The 19,368-nt window shown below is 42.6% G+C and overlaps 1 protein-coding gene across 4 annotated transcripts in view; it reads right to left on the reverse strand.

Annotated features, from left to right (window-relative positions):
- Positions 1-19,368, reverse strand: part of znf423 (zinc finger protein 423) — a 151,242-nt gene that overhangs the window by 69,957 nt on the left and 61,917 nt on the right. For all 4 annotated transcript variants that reach the window (XM_046864179.1, XM_046864178.1, XM_046864180.1 and 1 more), the window contains 2 exons: positions 892-4,316; positions 583-667 (listed from right to left, as the gene is read on the reverse strand). In XM_046864179.1, the coding sequence (XP_046720135.1) occupies positions 583-667; positions 892-4,316 (3,510 nt within the window). The remainder of the gene's footprint in view (positions 1-582; positions 668-891; positions 4,317-19,368) is intronic.

A 19,368-nucleotide genomic window follows, 5' to 3' on the forward strand; every position in this document is an offset into this window, starting at 1 on the left:
TGATAATATTCCTTAAAGCACAATTGAATTTAAATAAGGATATCTTAATGTACTGCAATTCGCAATGTAGTCAATTAGATAAAGCGTATTTGTAGTCCACGTGCTTTTTTTTAAAACCAGAAGCAACTACAAAACACAACGTCTGTAATTATTTCAGATCATATCTGAGATGAAATGAAAGAGGAAACACAACAGCTGACCTAATTGTTTGGTCTTTGCTGAAAGAGTGAGACCTGCAGTCCCAGGCTTGGCTGTTTGGTGAAGAGTTACCACAGCAATCAGACCTGCAGCCACAGCTTCAGCTGCGCACTCAAGTGTTAAACAATGAAACAGCTGTTGAGAGCGACATCTGCGATCCAGAAATAGAGCTGTTCATTTCACCTGTGTGCAGGGAGTGAGAAGGCTAGGCAGGGCTACGACAGAAGAGAAGGGAGAGAACCTGGCGGACAGTCACAAACTCACGAACAAAGCATGCCCATTCACACACACACTCACACTCATTCACACACACACACACACACACACACACACACACACACACACACACACACACCTACAGACAAAACAAAGGTGTTCACTCACCAATCATGTGATTGGCCACATGGATCTGGATCTCCCGTTCTGTTTCAAAGGTCATTTGGCATTTGATGCATTGATATGTTTTCTTCTGCAAGACAACACACAGAATAGCAGAAATTAGAATGCTATCAGAATGAATCAGACTTTAACTTTCATACAGTTTTTTCCCACAGTACCTTCCAGTCAGGATTACTACCAAATGCTTGCTACAAAACTGATTTTCCAATATCAAAGATCTAATATTTTTTGACAGCTGAAAAGAAAAAGTAATTGTACTCTTAAAAGTTTGCTATAATTACTGCTAACACTTACTTTAGGAATGGGTGAAGCCTCTGTTGCTTTTTTAGCTGCACTGGTCTCTGGGCTCATCTCAGGATGGTCTACCTGAACATGGCTTTCCAGATCCTCCAAGGTCTCAAACTTCACAGCACACTCAGGACAGCGTAGTCCAGAAACACCTTTCTCTGCTGGCTCTTGAGGGGTTATAACACCACTGGGTGACTGACCATTGGTGCCTCGGTTCATGCAGCTAGCACACAGCCCAAAAGGTAGGCCGTTAACATCCAGCTTGACCAGCTCCTGCTTGTTCTTAAACTCTTTCAGACAAAGGGCACACTTATATAACTTGTGCACCTGCAGCTGGCCATTGGGTGATGATGAGGCTGAACCTCCTCCCCCACCACTGCCACCTGATGAGGAGAGCTTCTGCATGTGGAATGTGCCATGAATCTTCAGCTCCAAAGTGGAAGTGACAGTTTGCATGCAGACCACACAGCGGAAACCTGTGAGGGAGTTCCTCAGGTCAGGATGCATCTGGCAGTGTTCAATGAAATCCTCCTCACTTTGGAGGGGCATCTTGCAGATGCGGCAGGTGCCTGTGTCCAAGCTCTTGCTGTGGGTGACTTTGTGCTCTGTGAGTGTGAGAAGAGAGGGGAAGCGTTCTCCACAGATAGGGCACATGTAGTGCTTGGCTGGCCCACGGTGAGTTTGGGCATGTTCTCTCAAGCCATTCTCAGAAAAGAAGGTTCTTGAGCAGACATTACACTTGTGATTACCCTTGATGAAGTCAGCCTTCTTTTTGCGGGATCCTGCATCATCCTCACCGGGCCTTATATTGTGATCACGCAGTCGGTGGTTTTGGAGTAGGGACTCCATAGTGTATGCTGCCCCACAGATGTCACAAGCATACATTGGCTCTGAGGCATCTAATTCTTCCTCTCCTCCGCTGGCTTCATGGCTGTTCGCAGTTTCTTGAGACCCTCCCTTTAGGAGCATGTTTTGCAAGTCAGCCTGTTCTGTGGCTGCAGTTGAGCCTCCCCCTCCACGCTTAGAGCTTTGACTCACCCCGTTTGGAGTTCCATTCTGACTTCCTCCATTTCCATTGCCGTTTCCTCCATCAAACATGCAGTGCTTCTCTCTGAGATGCCTCTCCAACAGAACAATAGCATGGAAGGCCTTCCCACAGATGCGGCAGTTAAACTTTTTACTATGGGTGGTGATGTGGCACTGGAGCTCAACCTCTGTACCAAAACTCTCCCCACAGAATATACACTTGCGAGCTTTGCTGGCAACACCTGGCCCAGTGGGTTGACTTAGGTGACTGTGCTTGACATGCATCTGCAGATCACTTTCCTTACGGAAGTCCCATGCACATGCCGTGCAGCGATACATTTTCTTCTCATTGCTGTGCTTCACAGCCAAGTGGACTTGGATGGAGACCTTGGAGTCGAATACTTCTTGACATAATGTGCAGTGGTAGAGCACAAATGTGTGCATGTCCAACAAGTGCTTTTGCAAATCATCAACAGAAGAGAACTGTTTGTCACAGCTCTCACAGACATACTGTGTGGAGGTGGTAGTGTAGTGTATGGTCAAGTGCTGCAGCAGGGACTCCTGAGAGTCAAAGTCCTCTTTGTTGCACTGAGGACAGGACTGTCTCCTCAGCAATAGTTCCAGGTGAGACTTAAGGTGGGCCTGGAAGCTTTCAAAGCTAGTAAAGCGAAGGTCACACTGGTTGCAGGGGTAGTCCCCGTTAGCACCTACAGGAGCAGATTCACCAGCCATCCTGTGGCGTTTTGGGGAAGAAATTTCCACATCAGAAGACACAGGACTTAGGTCTGCGACTTTGACTTTGCGCTTGTTGTTGGCCAGTGGGATGTTTTTGTGGTTTTCCTTAATGTGTTTGGTGAGCTTGAGTAGGGAGCCAAATATGGGAGAATTGGTGCAATACGGGCAGGAATACACTTCCATAAAGGACTGAGAAGGCTGCAGTACAGGAGACTCCATCTTGGTCACACCACTGGAATTGTTGCAATGGGTTTGCTGGATGTGTTCAGTAAGGGATGATTCTGTAAGGAACCCCATGGAGCACTGGTTACAGAAAAAGGCATGGTTGCCCTCCAGAGTGGTAGAGCCAGCGACCACACCACTAGGCAAGCAGTGAGAAACACGTATGTGCTCTTGCAGGCTGTTGATATCCGCGAACATGTCTGGGCAGTAGTTACAATGAAAGGCAGAAACATTACTGAATTGTAGAAGGGGAAAGTTGGATGCAGAGCCTCCACTGGATCGATGTGCTTTCCGTACATGCTCGTTCAGATTGTACAGAGTTGGCAGGGTGTCCAGACACAGTTGACAGGTGTGGCTTTGTTGAGGTTTATCTGCATGAATAGTCTTCAAGTGAATCTCTAGAACAGCCAAACTGTTGAAATCTCTCTTTGAGCAATAAGGGCAACTATATGTCAACTTTCCTGACCAGCCTCCCTCATCATGGTCAGAAGAAGGAACTAATTTGCGTCTGCCCTGTGCAGGTTTATGGGTTGAATCTGGAGTTGATCCTCTTTCAAGTGAGGCACTGGAGTCAGGAGTGGCACTGCTCATTGATGCTACACTGCCCAGAACCGGATCAGGACTGGCACTGTGGTTGCTGGAGTCAGGCTGCCGGTGGCTGTCCAGGTGGCAGTAGACATCTTCTACAGATGTAAATTGTTCTGCGCACATGGGGCACTTATGTTTCTTGTTGGCGTGTGTTCGATCAATGTGTGTGAGCAAGGTGCCTTCATCACTAAAAATCTCTGGACAATGGATGCACTGGAGTTCAGCGCGGTCTGAAAGCTGTGGGTGGCGAGTCAGTACATGCTTCTCCAATTCATCGGTTTGGTTGAAAGTCTCCTCACAGTAATCACACATGTATAAGTCCTGGTCTTGGTCAGCCGCATCACCTGTGGACCCATCACGCTTAACCTGGTCTTTTTTTGCCATGTGCTCTTTGTTTTTTCTATGAGCCTGCATGTGGCTCTGAAGTGAAGACGTGGAGGAGAAGCCACGTTTACAAATGCTGCACTTAAAGGGTTTGCTGGAACTATGTGTCTTCAGATGGATCTTAAGGTGATCACTACGCGAGAAGGCAGCCTCACACTCCTGGCAGCTGTACTTCTTGTCACCGGTGTGCAGTTTGACATGACGGTCACGGCTGCGCTTGTGTTTGAACAGCCGACTGCAGAAGGTGCACTTAAAGGGCAGCTTGTCACTGTGAATCTGTTCGTGACGCTTCAGGTAGCTGAGACGACTGAAGGACTTATCGCAGAACTGGCAGGGATAAGGAAGGCCAGAGCCTCCTTCCTCCTCCCCCATGCCCAGATCACAGCAGCCATCCCCTAGCATCTGTGATGGTGATGCCACGTCTTTGCTGGAGGGAGAGGACGCCACCCAGGAGAGCCCTGGGTCATCATCACCATCTGCAATGCAAAACACAGAATAAAAATTATGAGAAAAAAATAAAAACACTATCTATACAGGAGTAAATACGTAAATAAATCAAATCCCTGTGGTATAGGGAAATAAGGAAAGAAATCTATTTCGTATTTCTTATACTCCATTTGCAAAAAGCTTGTCTGATTCAGCTTTCAATTTTTGTTGGGCTAAACCTTCTCACACAGAATTTTAAACGGTACAAAAAAACATCGGAACATTTACCCCATTTTATACAACTGAGCAGGTTGCTGGTAAAGGGCCTTGATGACCAGCATATGCATCATTCTGCAGTTAAATTATGTTGTTTGAATGCTTACAAAGCACATATTCCGCATACTTTTGTGAAATTTAAAGAGAACAATGTCTATTAGCATTTTAACGAGCAACCTTTAAAGGAAAAGCGAAGGACAGAGCTCATGACTTTAGTGAGCAGGGATGATGCTTGTGCAGAGTCCTACTGTGGCAAAGACACAGAATTTTTAATCACAGCCTGTTTGTTTCTCATGCTCTCAAAATGTGCACTCTTAATGTGCTGCTAAAAACCTCTGGCATTTCACAATTCAGAGATGAGCTGGCATTGCATTTAAGCACTGGACACAGCCATACACGCTGGGACAGCGTCAAAAATGGCAGTAGTGTGTAGCGGTTGAGTTCGACATATTTAATATTCATTCACTGTCACAAGTCTTATTCCATCAACAACACTTAAGAGCATGTGAGTATCCACATTAATTATGTAGCACGTCTGCTGAAAGACAGAATAAAATGAACACATACGAAATAACGAAATATTTGCTGTTTTTTTAACAGAGCAAGGTACAAAATATCCTACAGTAGATCTTTTCCAAAACAAAGTTCATATTTATCAAATCGTAAACTAGTAGTTTTAATGAAATATATATCATGCCTGAGCATAAAGGTTAACATACCTCATACAGTATAATTCTGTTTTTAACATTTTGAAGATTTTCTTTAGGTTCTGTTTTTGAAGTGTGTTAAGAACTATAATTTTTTTGTCAATGCCAAAGCAAAAAAATTCGCAAACATGTGGGTTGTTATTTTGAAAGTGTCGGTAATTAAATATTTGCATGTCTCCTCACTGAAAAAAACGGTAAAACCTCATTCCACTCCACCCCCCGTGAGTTCACTAATACCCCAAAGACCGCTAAAACAATGTTGCAAGTTTTGCCCAAGCTTTGAAATGAAAATAAGCAAAACTATACAAAGAAATGTGCTGCTCATCAGCTTGTATTGTACAAACTGCGAATAATTGTAACTCCATATGGCAATAGAAGGATTTCACTTCCTCTGTCTCTCCCCATACACACAAAGGTGAGCGCAGCAGAATTTGTGGAAAATAAATTCATGTGATGAATTGATCCACTTTAAAATGTAGGTGCTGTGCAGAACAAATATATTTCCATGGGGATTTAAGGGTGAAAATTTGTAAACTCATGAATTATAAATTTAAGAAATGGAGATATTTGTGACAGACTACAGCAATGAGACACATTCACCATTATAAAAATCAATATACTGTACTATATAATAACAAAGGGCAGGTAGAAAAGAAAAAGAATGCAAAAATCGTTTATGAAATCTGGAATATACCAGTGATAGAGAAGTAAAATAAATAAAAAAAGCTGCAGCATAGATTTTTGACTTGTGCTCCAGCTCTTCTCTTATAGCTTTTGTCATGCTCTCAGATTACACTGTAGGCACCCCCTTGTGCCTTCTTCTTCAGTCACTATGGTCCCCTGCCCTATAAGCTTTGGTGTCCATGTCAATTTGAGAGCCATCCCAAACCAACCTAAAACCACAGTGACATAGGAGAGAGAGTGCCTTGGCACCCCAATAAAAAAAAAAAAACAGAATAAAAGCCCATAAGGGACTTAACTGTGGTGAATTCTTTAGCTACACAATAAGCCTGTGGCCCCTGACAGAACAGTCTCTGATCTGGACACTGTGGAAGTGAAGGAAAGCAAGTGGAGGGGTGAGAAGGGGGTTCATAACTGACTGGCAGGTAAGCCTTCCTGCTGTGTCACAGATACACGTTACCATGGGGCAGGAGATACAAAGGAACACTTGCTCAAGCACAGAGCTAGAGAAAAGAAAGCAAAAGAGCGAAAGAAACAAGACGAGGAAGGAATAATAGAGACTGAGGAGGACGGGGGAACAGACTCCTGGCACATGTGGTCATTCTGGTGAATTATAAATCTATTAATGCTAATGCAATCCCTCTGACTGCGGGAGAATGTGAAAAATCACTTTTGAGAAAGAGGGAGATTATAGTCATTAAATAGCCTTAATCCTCAGAAGTGTGGCTGTCGGAAAATGGAAGATCACATGGCTTTTAGAGGGCTTTTGTCATCCATCCGCCGGGGGACTTGGCAGGAGCACTAAACAGGGTAAGAAATTTCAATAAAAAGTTGAATTCGAAAAGAAACAGAAAGTGCAAGGGGAGCGAAACAGCCAAAGCCAAGAAAAAGACCTAAACCTCAATCTCCTCCACCGCTCCCTCTCTCAATCCCCTTCCTTTTCGCAGCCTTTAAGGTCTCTGTCTCTCATTCTCTGTTTCTTTCTTTCCCCTCCCTCTGTCTCTCTCTCTCTGTCAGTCCTTGTCTTTTGTTCCATCTAGCTGTCTGCAAACCGTCTTTCATGTTGTGACTCATTACTGAATAATCTAGCTGGCTTGGTGTCATTTCCAGTGGTGCTGGTATTCGCCTGACTGGCTTGTCCCAGGTGAAGAGAAGGGGTGTAGGACAAAAGGGTGGAGCAAATAAAAAAAAGGCTGGGAGGGACACACGGCTAGCAGATGCACACTCTGATGTCCAGAGGTAGGATCGCCACCCTGCTTTGAGCCGGAGCCAGTAATTGGGGGACATGATAACGGAAGAAGCCACCAGCAGCACCTGATTGGTGGCTGTCCAATAATGGAGGTTTTGAGAGCACCGCCCCCTCCTTGCGCACACCCCCATGCCGCCATCAGCCCAGGCCAGAGATGACCACGTGGGACTAGCTAATGGGCTGGCCGATGTGCTGGCATGCGGAGCTGGAAACATGGTGAAAAAGCTATAATGAAGATGTGCCCAGTCTGATGTCTGTTTTGTCTTCAATATCAGAAGTGAGGAAGAAGGAAATGTGAAAGAAAGTGAGAAAGATCAAGAAATTAAAAGTAAGGCAGCGATCCCCTCTGTTTCACCCGACATAAGAACCAGTCTGCAGAACCCGTACTGCATCATACCAGACTGGTTGGTCTGTTCATTATGATTTGTATTCAATTAAGAGAAAAGCAGCCTCCTCCACACATCTCCTTTACAAATTCTGTGTACAACAAGTATATTATTACTAATATACTAATAATAATATAATGCTATTTAAAACCAAAGCCATTGGAGAACCCAATGATATTTAAATGAGCAGATTAAATTTGCTGGTCACAGACAAGACAACATTAAAATATATTTATACATATTTGTACCATACTACTATGTGCTCCAAAGACACCACAGGCTTTTATTTGAACAGGAAACTCAATATCTGCATCTCTTCATTTACTTCCTTTCACCTAGTCACATTCCTTAGTGCCCCTCCTCACCCCCACCTTTGAGCCTGGCCCCCTGCCCAGACCTCCACCTTTCCCAGCAGGCCTCTGCTCGGCTCTTAGCCCCCTTCCCCCTGGCCCTCTGCCCACTGCCCCGGGCTGGAGAGCTGCACTGTAGGGGGCAGAAAAACAACTTCCACCCCAAGCTCCCACATGGTCTCCCAGCATGCCAGTCAGACAAGCCTGGAGCAACGGCCAGGGGAAAGCAACTTTCAAGAGGCTCTTTTCTCTCTCCCTCTCTCTCATTTTTCTCTCAGCCCAATAGGTGCTTTATCTTTTAACCTCTGCTACCCCATTGGATTGTTACCACACCACTATATACTGACTGTCTCTCAACTTTCTCCTTAGGCAGATTTCACTCTTTCACTCCTTCTTTCCTTGCTTTCTATCGTGCTCCCTTTCTCTCTAGGCAAAAGAACAGTCACAAACAAACATGACAGAGGACAAAACTGGTCTGAAAGTCAGAGAGACACTGTGAAAAAGAAAAAGGAAAGAGACCCAGAGAGAGAGTCAGGAGGGCGCATCACACAGGAGCTGGCCGCATGGTCAACGGTCCTTTGAGAGCGTTCTCTGAGACCAAACACCTGTTCTCATATACTGAAAAACTGGAAACACACACACACACACACACACACACACACACACATACTTAAAAACTCATGCACTCTATTTTAGTTCCTCCGTGCTGTTCTACATATTCCTTTAGTCTTTTAGTCCCCTTGTAACACCATGCTGACACAATCATGCTGTTCTGTGCCCCTTCGCTTCTCAATGGAGACAGTCTGCAATCGGCACACTCACACACACTAAATATATATATATATATATATATATATATATATATATATATATATATATATATATATATATATATATATATAGTGCATTTCTTAAATTACCTATAATCTTCCACATTGCTGCCATTTCCACTGTCATGCAGGCCATGCTGTACTCAACTACCCATGCAGATTTTGGTTATGCTTCTTATAGGGTATATATGAGTTAAGCTTGCTATATCACATATCATCGAACACATTTGAACAGAATCAAATTTAGAAATGTCTCTGGCTGGAATTGTTTCACCATGTCACAGTTGGATTTTGCCATTCTCCAGTTTCTAGGCAAATCTCAAATGGCTTCACATTCTTCCTCTCTGTGCCCTACATAGAACATAACAAGGCTAAATGCGTAACCTTTTGCACTTACAAACTTGTGTTTTAACAAGAGCTGAGGAACATCTAGAGCTTTCGGATTTTTTTAATCAATCTCTGCATTTTTGTTAAGTATTATAATGCTTAGTTGTATGCTTGGGCTGAATGTTCACTAAATTGTAAAGTATGGTAAACCTATGTTTAGCTGCATTCATAAAAGCAACCTAGCCTTGTGTTAGCAGTTCACTTGAGAAAAATTTATCCAATAAAGACTGCTAGTTTTATTCACAATATTTCAATACTTCTTTTAATTTCAAGTAATATCAAATTACCATGCAATAATCTACAGCGAAACTCCTGCTAGTTTAACAGGCATAATTATGTGATGAAGGACACATACTCGTTCGGGATACGGATAACCCTGGCTTCTAATCTGTTGCCGAGCTGTGCTGAGCCGTGCTGTTCGGTGGAGCAGCGCTAATACACACACTACTGTCCAGTGATGATCCCTGCATGATGAAGCTGACTCACTCTCCAGTCAGGAGGTCCAGTGGACTCAGCTTTTCCCAGAGGACCCAAAGTGAAAACATACAAATTTACAGGAAATTAGTTAAGGTTCAGAACTGAGGAGGATATTCAGCTACAGACACACTCTCTGACCCACACAGAACAGACGGTCTGTCAGGGGCCTGAGTCCTGGAGGACACAAACACACGCACACACACACACACACACACACACACACACACACGCACACACACACACACACGCTGCCCACAGCCCATATGGAGCAGTTGGCGCCCAAAAGTGTCCAGGCAGCCGGCTTCATTCCCAGGGCAGAAGGTGAAGGGCAGGGGGCTGGAGGCCTGAAGCTGGAGACATAGGGCCAACATAAATTCGGCCCCACAACCCCCCAGCTCCCCTTTACAGACCCCCCTCCCAGCTGGGTGCACTCAGAATGAGGACACAGTATGGGATGACGCTAAGTCCCTTAGTACCGTTTCCTGATTAGTTATTGCTGCATGAGGACACATTCTGCATTTAAGTGCCATTGGAAATATGTGAGTAGAAACATTTCCTCATGTTGGAAACAATTTTCAATTCAATATTAAAGTCTCAGAATTTATTATATCTTTACTTATTCAGTAGTAGGCCATTTTTTTTTCTTTCTACTGCGTTTGTTGCTAAACACTCTCTCACATTTTTCTTCACTGTCCTAAGCACATTTTTTTAGAAAGAATACAAAAATTAACATTAGCATGAGCAAGGCACTTCAATCTGTGTAGTTCTATGTAGCAACAGGTTTCTGGAGCAACGTTGTTTCCTTTCACTGTGTACTGCGTCGGCTATACATGGTTGAAGACAATAAAAGCTTTTTGACTCTTGACTAAATGCACAGAACTACTCATTACAAATTCGCAAACACGAAACAGGACTAAACCAGGAGCATCCCTGTACTGAGAATCAGTACATCTTAAATAAGTTTGAATCTATACATTAGCAGGAAGTTGATTTCTCATATGCACAAAAAACTTTTTTTATAGAATGCCTGCACGTCCCTGAAGACCTGATTCTCTCCCATGAAAGCAGCATTAGTGATATACAGATGTAGAACAAGTTAACAGTGACTGTCTAAAGGACAGAGAAGAGAGTAGGTGAGGTTGCGTGACGACAGGGGCACTGGCAGTGGTTAAGAGGCGTTTGACTCCAATGCAGCACGGTGTGTGTTAGCGGCGGGAGCCTGCACCGTTAAACAGCTGCACATTAATTACATGTGAAGTGTACCAAAACAAGTCTCTCCGCTGCTCCGGCGTCAGCAGGCCAAGACATCTGGCATCTGCTCCCGCTTTCTACTGCACATCTTTCTCAGCATCTCCTTCACTCACTCCATCATGCTGTTTCCCATTTTTCTGTACTCCATCTCTCTTGTTTCCCCCCTCCCTCCATCCTTTTGACACAAACTGTCCACCGTCTTTTGTTTGCCCTTATCTTATATTCCTTTGATGAATCTCTCTCATGGAGAGCCTCTGTCTCTCTAGCTCTCATGCGAGTGTCTGTGCAAGTTTTCTCTCGGAGTCAATGGGAAACAGCTGTGTACCAGCTTTGCAGGAAATCAGGGCAAGAGCAACCTCACTTACCCCCACCCTCACCTCTCTTAGCCTGAGAGCATGTCCCTGAAATGAGCGAAAATGCAGCACAGAACATGTCTTAGTGCAGTCTCAGAGTAATGTACACTAGTCTCTCTGATGTGCGCTTGCTCTGGAGCAAAGACTCTTGGCCGAGATCACACAATCTGATCTGACACTTGGCTCTCTTTGATCAAAAAGAAGCTGTAATGCATCAGGTTAAGGCTCACCTGCTCCCTCTATTAAAACTCCCTACATGCCTGCTCCTAGCACACACATAAACAACGAAATGCAAAGCTACTACTGTAACCATAGCATTCACACCAAATCACAAATGTCAGATATGGGATGGGTAACATGAAAACACTTTGATATGCAAACTGGCAGATACATTATATGTATGACAAATTATCGGACACCAGACATTCTCATCCATATGCGGCTCGTTCCCCAAACTTTTTGGATGTGCGCAATTGTATAGGATGTCTTTGGACATAGAATCATAGATAGACTCAAATTTAGAAGACCCACACATGTGCCAGCACGACAATGCACCCGTGCAAAAAAGATATTGTTGAAGTAAATTTGAGTAGAAGATCTTGAGTAGCCTGCTATATAGAGCTCTGACCTCCTACCTATTGAACACCGTTGTTTGGTACATCAGTACCTGATTTTTACTAAAACCCTTGTAGCTGAATGTGCACAAATCTCAACTGTAAAATCTTCCCAGATTGCAACGGATAATGTGTCACCTCTGGCTTGTTCAATAGGGATAAATATAACTAAATTATTATGCTAACATTTATATTCATAATCAATTTATTTCTGTACTTTCTGTCTGGACTTATTTATTGAATTGAATTGAATTGAATTGAACTGAATTGAATTGGGGACAGAATGTGGAAGTGAATGTTCAAAAAGCACTTGTGAATCTAATGTTCAGGTGTCCAGAAACTTTTGTCCATGTAGTACATCTTTTAATTAACATCACAAATATTACTGTTCATATGTAATCTACTCATATGATTACTGCATGTGAGGTTTGTTCAAGAAAGATTTTCCGCATTTTCCAACCTTCACCTGTACAGAAGTTCAATAGTATGTTAACAATAACCGTGTCCCTTGTTTGACTGCTCTGAAACTCACTTAAAATAAGTGAAAAGGCTTTGAGTTTGTCAAATATATTTTAAATACAATTTTGAGATTTTTATTGTTATTTTACAACTGCCCAAGTCAATTAAAAACTGCAACCATTACTCCTAAAAGTTATGTTAGGAGTTAGGAGGCAAAAAAATTTAAGAATATCTTCTCAAAGACTTTGAAATTGTTAAACAATGTTCCATATAGATTCATAAATAGTATGGAAAAGGTTTCAGAGGCTGTGCTCCTAGTAGAACCACCTATTCAGGCTGTTATCTTATAAACTGGATATAGCCATTAATAGCATCAGGTACACTCTGAAACACTTGGTTCTTATCTCATAACTGCAACTTCTTCCCTTCTGAAATGCTAGTGTACTCTCTGAAACAACTGACCCACCTCGAAATTGTGAATTTATTATAAAACAACCAGATTACACTTATAAATGTGTCCAATAAATGTCTCATTAACATTTGAATAGCCTGCCCATACACGTCGATTACAAGTGTGTTTCTGTTCAGCATGTTTTCTGTTTCTTTTCTGCATACTGAGAAACATATGGATGTTTTTTGCTGTGGTAATAGTGCATTAGGTGGAACAATACTGGAGCGCTCCCTTTAAATCAGCCTTTGAAAAATTCAGGATCACATGAATTTACAAAAACGAAATAAAAACCAAAACACTTTAATGATGCAAAAAAATATACAAGAAACAAAAAGACTAACAACAGCTTACCTGAAAATATTACATGTCCATTAGAAACAAAGCAGCATAAAACCCGGGGGTGGGTGCACAACTGGACTAGTTAAGTAGCAAAATCATTATAAATTTTTTTTGTTAAAACAGAGACAACTCCCAATAGACACTGCTGTATTTGTGGTGTGAAGTGTGTGTATGTGCATGTGTGGTCTGTGTCTTGGCTCCCTTGCTAGACGGCCACGCTTGTCTCTGACCATCTCTCATTTTTCTGAACTCAATCAGCCAAACCTCATTGTTAAAAATAGTCGGTGTGCCTGCAGGCTGCCACACTACAGGGGAAGCTAATAGAGAATGTGTCATACTGACTCAAGTGTTTTGTGTGTGTGTGTGTGTGTGTGTGTGTGGTGTGATTCCACACAAAGATGCTATAACACAAAGGCTTGTAAAGGCCACGTTAATAGCCAGTCAATTGTATAACATGGCCCATTTAGTTAAATGTTAAATGAAATTACAACCGGTGTTTTATAGCTCGCCGTAAAAAGGATATGTGAAGAAATAACTATGAAGTGGCGACAGATTTGAAATATACACTAGTTTAATTGCAAATTTGTGCTTTCCTAGTAATATTGAAGACTCATCGTGCACTTTGGAGGTGAATACTAATGCAATCACAACAAGACTTGTCACGAATATGAACTCTACTGATTTATAATAAGTTGATCATGTTGATTCAGGCTGCCACATATAAAGTAGTGGTGGGTCATTCAAGAATGATTCGTTAAATTTTAGTCCTTAATGTGACTCGGAAGAATAAGTAGCTTTGAAGAATGATTCATTCATTTTTTTACTGGACGCGCATAAGCAAACACAAAATCTCCATAGGTTATGTACAGGAAACAGAATTGAGTAGTTTACCTTTCGATTCTTCTAGTCTGAATCGTTAGTTCTTTTATCACGTGACTCCAATATACACTGCATTACACAGGTAAGAACAATTAAATATTCATCTAACGAGTCCTCTTGTCCTTCATCTTTTTGTCACGTGACTCCCATATACGCTATGAAGTATATTAAAGGAATGAAATTAACTAAATGACTAAAAAAAAGATTTGTTCATATTAATGAACGAGCTTTAAAGAACCAAGACACTAAAATGACCCGATCTTCCCATCACTAATATAAAGGTATGATAAACATCTCATTTTACTCACTTAAACGCTTAGTCCATGTCGAACCCTCAAAAAGCACTTTCTTTTAAAATCCTGACTCAGGTACAGTTTACAGTAACATACAAGAGTGAAGTGGACCATGCTTAAAGCAAACACACATGCTCATGCGTGCTGATGTGATTTATAGATATTAAATTAAGAGTGCATTTACAGATCTGCCTGAGATAAGTCCCATCTGGGACGCCTCCTACAGCAAGATTGGATGAACTACATCTTTTTTCTTTCTTGTTCTCTTGTCAGTGTAAGTAAGTCACAAGTCACACAGACAGTCTGAAAAACAAATCAGGCAGGTATGAGGTAATGGAGGTTAGAAGTAAGAATTAGGGGCTTGCAACCATTTCCCAAAGGAGCCATAGAGCCCCTGGAGAGGACCGACATCAGCAGACAAAGGCATGAAGCTTCTGCCCGGACTGCCACCCCTGGGAGCCCCCTGCCATCTCATGGGAGTCTAGAGCTGTGAGGAACACCTGGACCTGCCATTAGTGACACACACAGACACACACACACACACACACACACACACACACACACACACACACACACACAGACACACCCACACACACACACATACATGCACAAGCACTGATGGCAAGCTTAACCACATATACATGAGAGAGAGACACACACACTAACATTCACATAAACACATCACACATTCACAAGAGTGAAGACAAATACACACATAGAAGACAAAATACTGAATATGTGCACTATACACAAGATACACACACAGTATGGGGTGAAGGAGACACCTGGATGGTAGGATTTCAAAAAGAGAGGATAATTACTGGGGTATTAAACTGTGCACTCCCCAGGGGGACACCACAGCGCCTAGCTGAGGTTCAAGGACATGGAACGAGATTCACCTCAACACTGTTCTTTCGTTCCTGTCTTAATCTCACTCTGCTATTGAAAAAGTCTGTTATTGATGACTATTATTAATAAAGCACAGTGTATGGGTGGGTGTGTGTGTGTGTGTGTGTGTGTGTGTGTGTGTGTGTCTCACTCAGTCACTTCCCAGTCTTGCAATTCAGCTATTGGGCAGCTGCTACCCTTACCATCCCAATGCTCTTCCCAATTCTTACATCAGATCACATCTCTAATAGTTTTTTTATTCTGCTGTATTTTATATAGCATTGTAGTATGGTGGAAATTTTTTCCTCAAACCTCACCAGAATGAACTGTAGAGGGGATAAAATACTGTAATTATGTAATCAGATTTTGCGGCAGCAATATATATATATATATATATATATATATATATATATATATATATATATATATATATATATATATATATATCCTATACCCACTTCTAACAAACTGGACATGCCGCGGATTAAAACTGAATAGGGTCACAGACATGGATTTCTTTTAAATCAGTATTTTTTTTATTTATTTATTTTTTTTCAGCCACAAAATGCCACCAGGTCGCTGTTAACAAAAGCTAATCACATCCATGCCCTGATAGCGCCATCAGATGTGAGCATTCGACAGCGGCGAGCGCTATGTGGTGTGGCAATTAGCCCAAAAGAATAGCTGTATCAAACCACTGTGAATAGCAAATCAACAGAGCATTATGCTAACAATGCCATTACCTCACAAACAAAAAGCGGCCCCAATCCCCCACACATGCGGGAGGCTACGGATCAATGCCCCGCAGGACGCGCGCTAAACAACACGCAGCGCCACCGACAACAGGTGGGGGTCGCTTACTCACTTTGGTCTGTTTTCATAATTGCGTTATTATTTTCTCACAAACACCTAGGCTCTCCCCGAGACGCTCGGCTACGCAAACGCACACAAGCGCCGATTCTTTCCCCCTGTCCTTTCTTTTGCTGTTCAAACGAGAAGGACTTTTGAAACTCACGTAGCAATCTTAAATAACAGCACAACCTGAGGAGTGGCCGGCCATTAGCTTTGTGCGCTTCCCCTTCAGTCTCGCACATGTTGTCAGAGCGGCGACAAAGAAGCGAGCCACTTTTCAAGGTCAAGGCCATAGCACGAAAAAAAAAGACCAAAAAATAAATAAATCAGTATAAAGTTGAACATGTCTGTCAACAAAAGGAGCTAACTTCTTCAAAACTTTTATACTAAATGAGAATAGAGGGGGTGGAAAAAAGTACAGTCTTTTTGTGCATTAAAAAAAGCACAGTGTCTGTGTTCAAAGAAGAGGTGGTGTTGGTGGGGGTCATCCAGGAAAGAAAGGAGCGGCTGAGAAAAGAACCAGAGGACGAGACAAAGGTAGAATGAGCAGGGGGAAAAAATGTGCTCAACATGAAACAGATCAAAGGCTGGGGCTGCGAGAAAGAGAGAGGCCAGGGGGTCCAGTAATTACGGCCCACATCCGCCAAAGCATGGGGCAAAAGAGGGCGAGGACGGGGCCTCTGTGGAAAACTTCTCCAATCCATTGGCTCCTGGGGTTGCCTTTGCACTAGTCTCTATCACACACACGCACACACACACACACACACACACACACACACACACAGAACCCAAACCCCCACCGGGCCGTACAAACATTGCCAGATCCCATTCTGGCCCTCCCCCTCCGCCAGCAAGGCCCCAGCCCACGCAGGGAGCTCTCCCGCTGGCCCAAAGGGGGATGGCTGTCCACTGTGACTGCCCAACAGAAATTAAAAAAACTTTTGTTGGGAACTTCTGGCATCGCCCCAGGGACTGTTCTCTGGGAAGGAGAAACTGAGCTGACCTTCACACACACACACACACACACACACACACACACACACACAGAAGAGAAACGGCATAAAACCCGAAGGCACAAGAGCACACACGGACCTTCACGTATGCACATACATGAATGTAACCCATAAATACAAACGGCAGCACACGCAGGCATGCGCAGCGCGACATAATCGGACTCTCCTGCGGAGTGTGGTGGAGGGCAGGCATGGCAGGAGCAGCAGATCAATGGTGGCTGCTAGCTGCTCGGCCTCGGCAGCAGAAAAAAGGATTGCAGAGGGACCGGGCCTAAAAGTACAGCCCCATCCTGACTTCAAACGCCACCCCACCTCTACTTTTTAATAACGCAAGAGAACTGAAACATGGAAATGGCTTCAAATATGGACGTGCAGCGGCTTTCAAGCCTCTCCTCTCCTCCCTCCCCTGGCCGAACCCCTGAGCAGCGGGAGCGCCGTGGCCCCTTCTCTAATGGCAGCGCAACCGCCAAACTCTCCCATTAGGCACGAACAATCACAGAACAAGCAAAGTACTTCCAGCACACAAAATATTTCATGTGTTCGACTAGTAGAGAACTTTTTTCCCTCTACATTAGACACAGAAGTAGAAGAAACTATAAAGCATTATGAACATGCAACTTCACTGTTAAACACACACACACACCTGTCTGTCAAGTCTTTCTTTCCAAACTGTATTTTTGCAGCTCATTTCCATTTGTCTGCCACACACACACACACACACACACACACACACACACACATGCAGTGTACAGTCACAGAGGAAGGGTGTGCTTTTGTAACAGCACACACTCACTCACATGCCCCAAAATTAAATTAATATGGAAAAAAAAATTAAATTAAATCAAACCCCCAAGTGTTTTATTACTTACTAGTGTTTCGAGCTATTAAATACTCTGTATTATGAAAAATTAATCATTTAGGACATACAACACAGCGTTATTACATAGGGGAAAAACAACCCATACTTTAAGCCTTACAATCTTATTTAATAGCAATTTGCTGTTTTCTTTTACATCTGGAAAGTGCACCGTTTGCCAGTGCTGCTGTCGGCTGTTACACCTAGTGGATAATTTATGATTATTAAGAAAATATATATTGTGGAATCACACTAGAGCTTTACACATTAGCCTTGACCAAAAGGCCAGAATAGTGTGAGTAATCTACATACGTTGGACAATATTAAGTAAAAGTATTGACAAACTATAATAAAAAAGATAATTACAGAAAGGACTGCTTCTTCTTATTATTTTTTCGTCTTTCCCCATTAGGGGCCGCCACAGCGAATCATCTGTCTCCATACCCCCTGTCCTCTAAATCTGCCTCTTTCAACCAAACTACCTGCATGTTTTCTTTTACCACATCCATAAACCACCTCCTTGGTCTTCCTCTTTTCCTCCTTCCTGGTAGCTCCATCCTCAGCATTCTCCTACTCCTATACCCCATGTCCCTCCTCTGCAAACCATCTCAATCTCGCCTCCCTCACCTTGTCTCCAAAACGTCCTACACGCGCTGTCCCTCTAATAAACTCATTTCTAAACAGAAAGGACTGCATACGCTGCAAATATTTGATTACAGACTAATTGTTAATATATACATTTACATTATATGGCAAATGTTACTATCCAGAGCAACTTACACTTCTCTTATTCATACAAATGAGCAGCAAAGGGTTAAGAGCCTCCTGGGTCCAGTAGTCAGAGCTTGGTGAGTCTGGTATTTGAACTCATGACCTTATGATCCAAAGAACAATGCCTTAACCACTAAGCGTCCACTTCTCAACATAACCACGATGATGCTGAATTCTCGATTCTGCAGCTCTGATAGTAATTCAGCTGCAAGGCAAAATCACAGGATTTTATACGTTTAAATGTTCGTTTAAATGAATCCAAACGAAAGGAATGATCCTGTTGTAATAACAATAACTTGTTTGGTGCAGACTCCACATAAACACATTCAAACCGTAACCTTGATATTTAATCTAGTGATTCTTTCTTTAAGGAAATATCCGTTTCAACTTTACAATAGCCATCTCCTGTGTGTCATCACTTTTGATTGAACTGATAGAAAGAGGTTCCTTTATGTTCTACAACACAATGGTTTACTGCTCTTAAAATAAAATTGATTAGAAAGAATAAACTGTACTGTGAAAATTCCCCAAAGTGAAATACAACTATTTTAACTAGTCATTAAAAAAAATCATCATTGCCCATGTATCAGAAGAATCAGGCCATGATGTTATAGCAATCACTAAGTAATCAAGACTTCACACCAACCACAATGTGCTGTAATTCTTACTAATTTGTTTACTGTATTATTACAGATGCAGCCTAATTCTGCAAAAAAAAAAAGACAAAGGGTCAGAATTGC

The sequence above is a fragment of the Silurus meridionalis genome, chromosome 13, assembly GCF_014805685.1.
Source record: "Silurus meridionalis isolate SWU-2019-XX chromosome 13, ASM1480568v1, whole genome shotgun sequence".
Lineage (NCBI taxonomy): Eukaryota > Metazoa > Chordata > Actinopteri > Siluriformes > Siluridae > Silurus > Silurus meridionalis.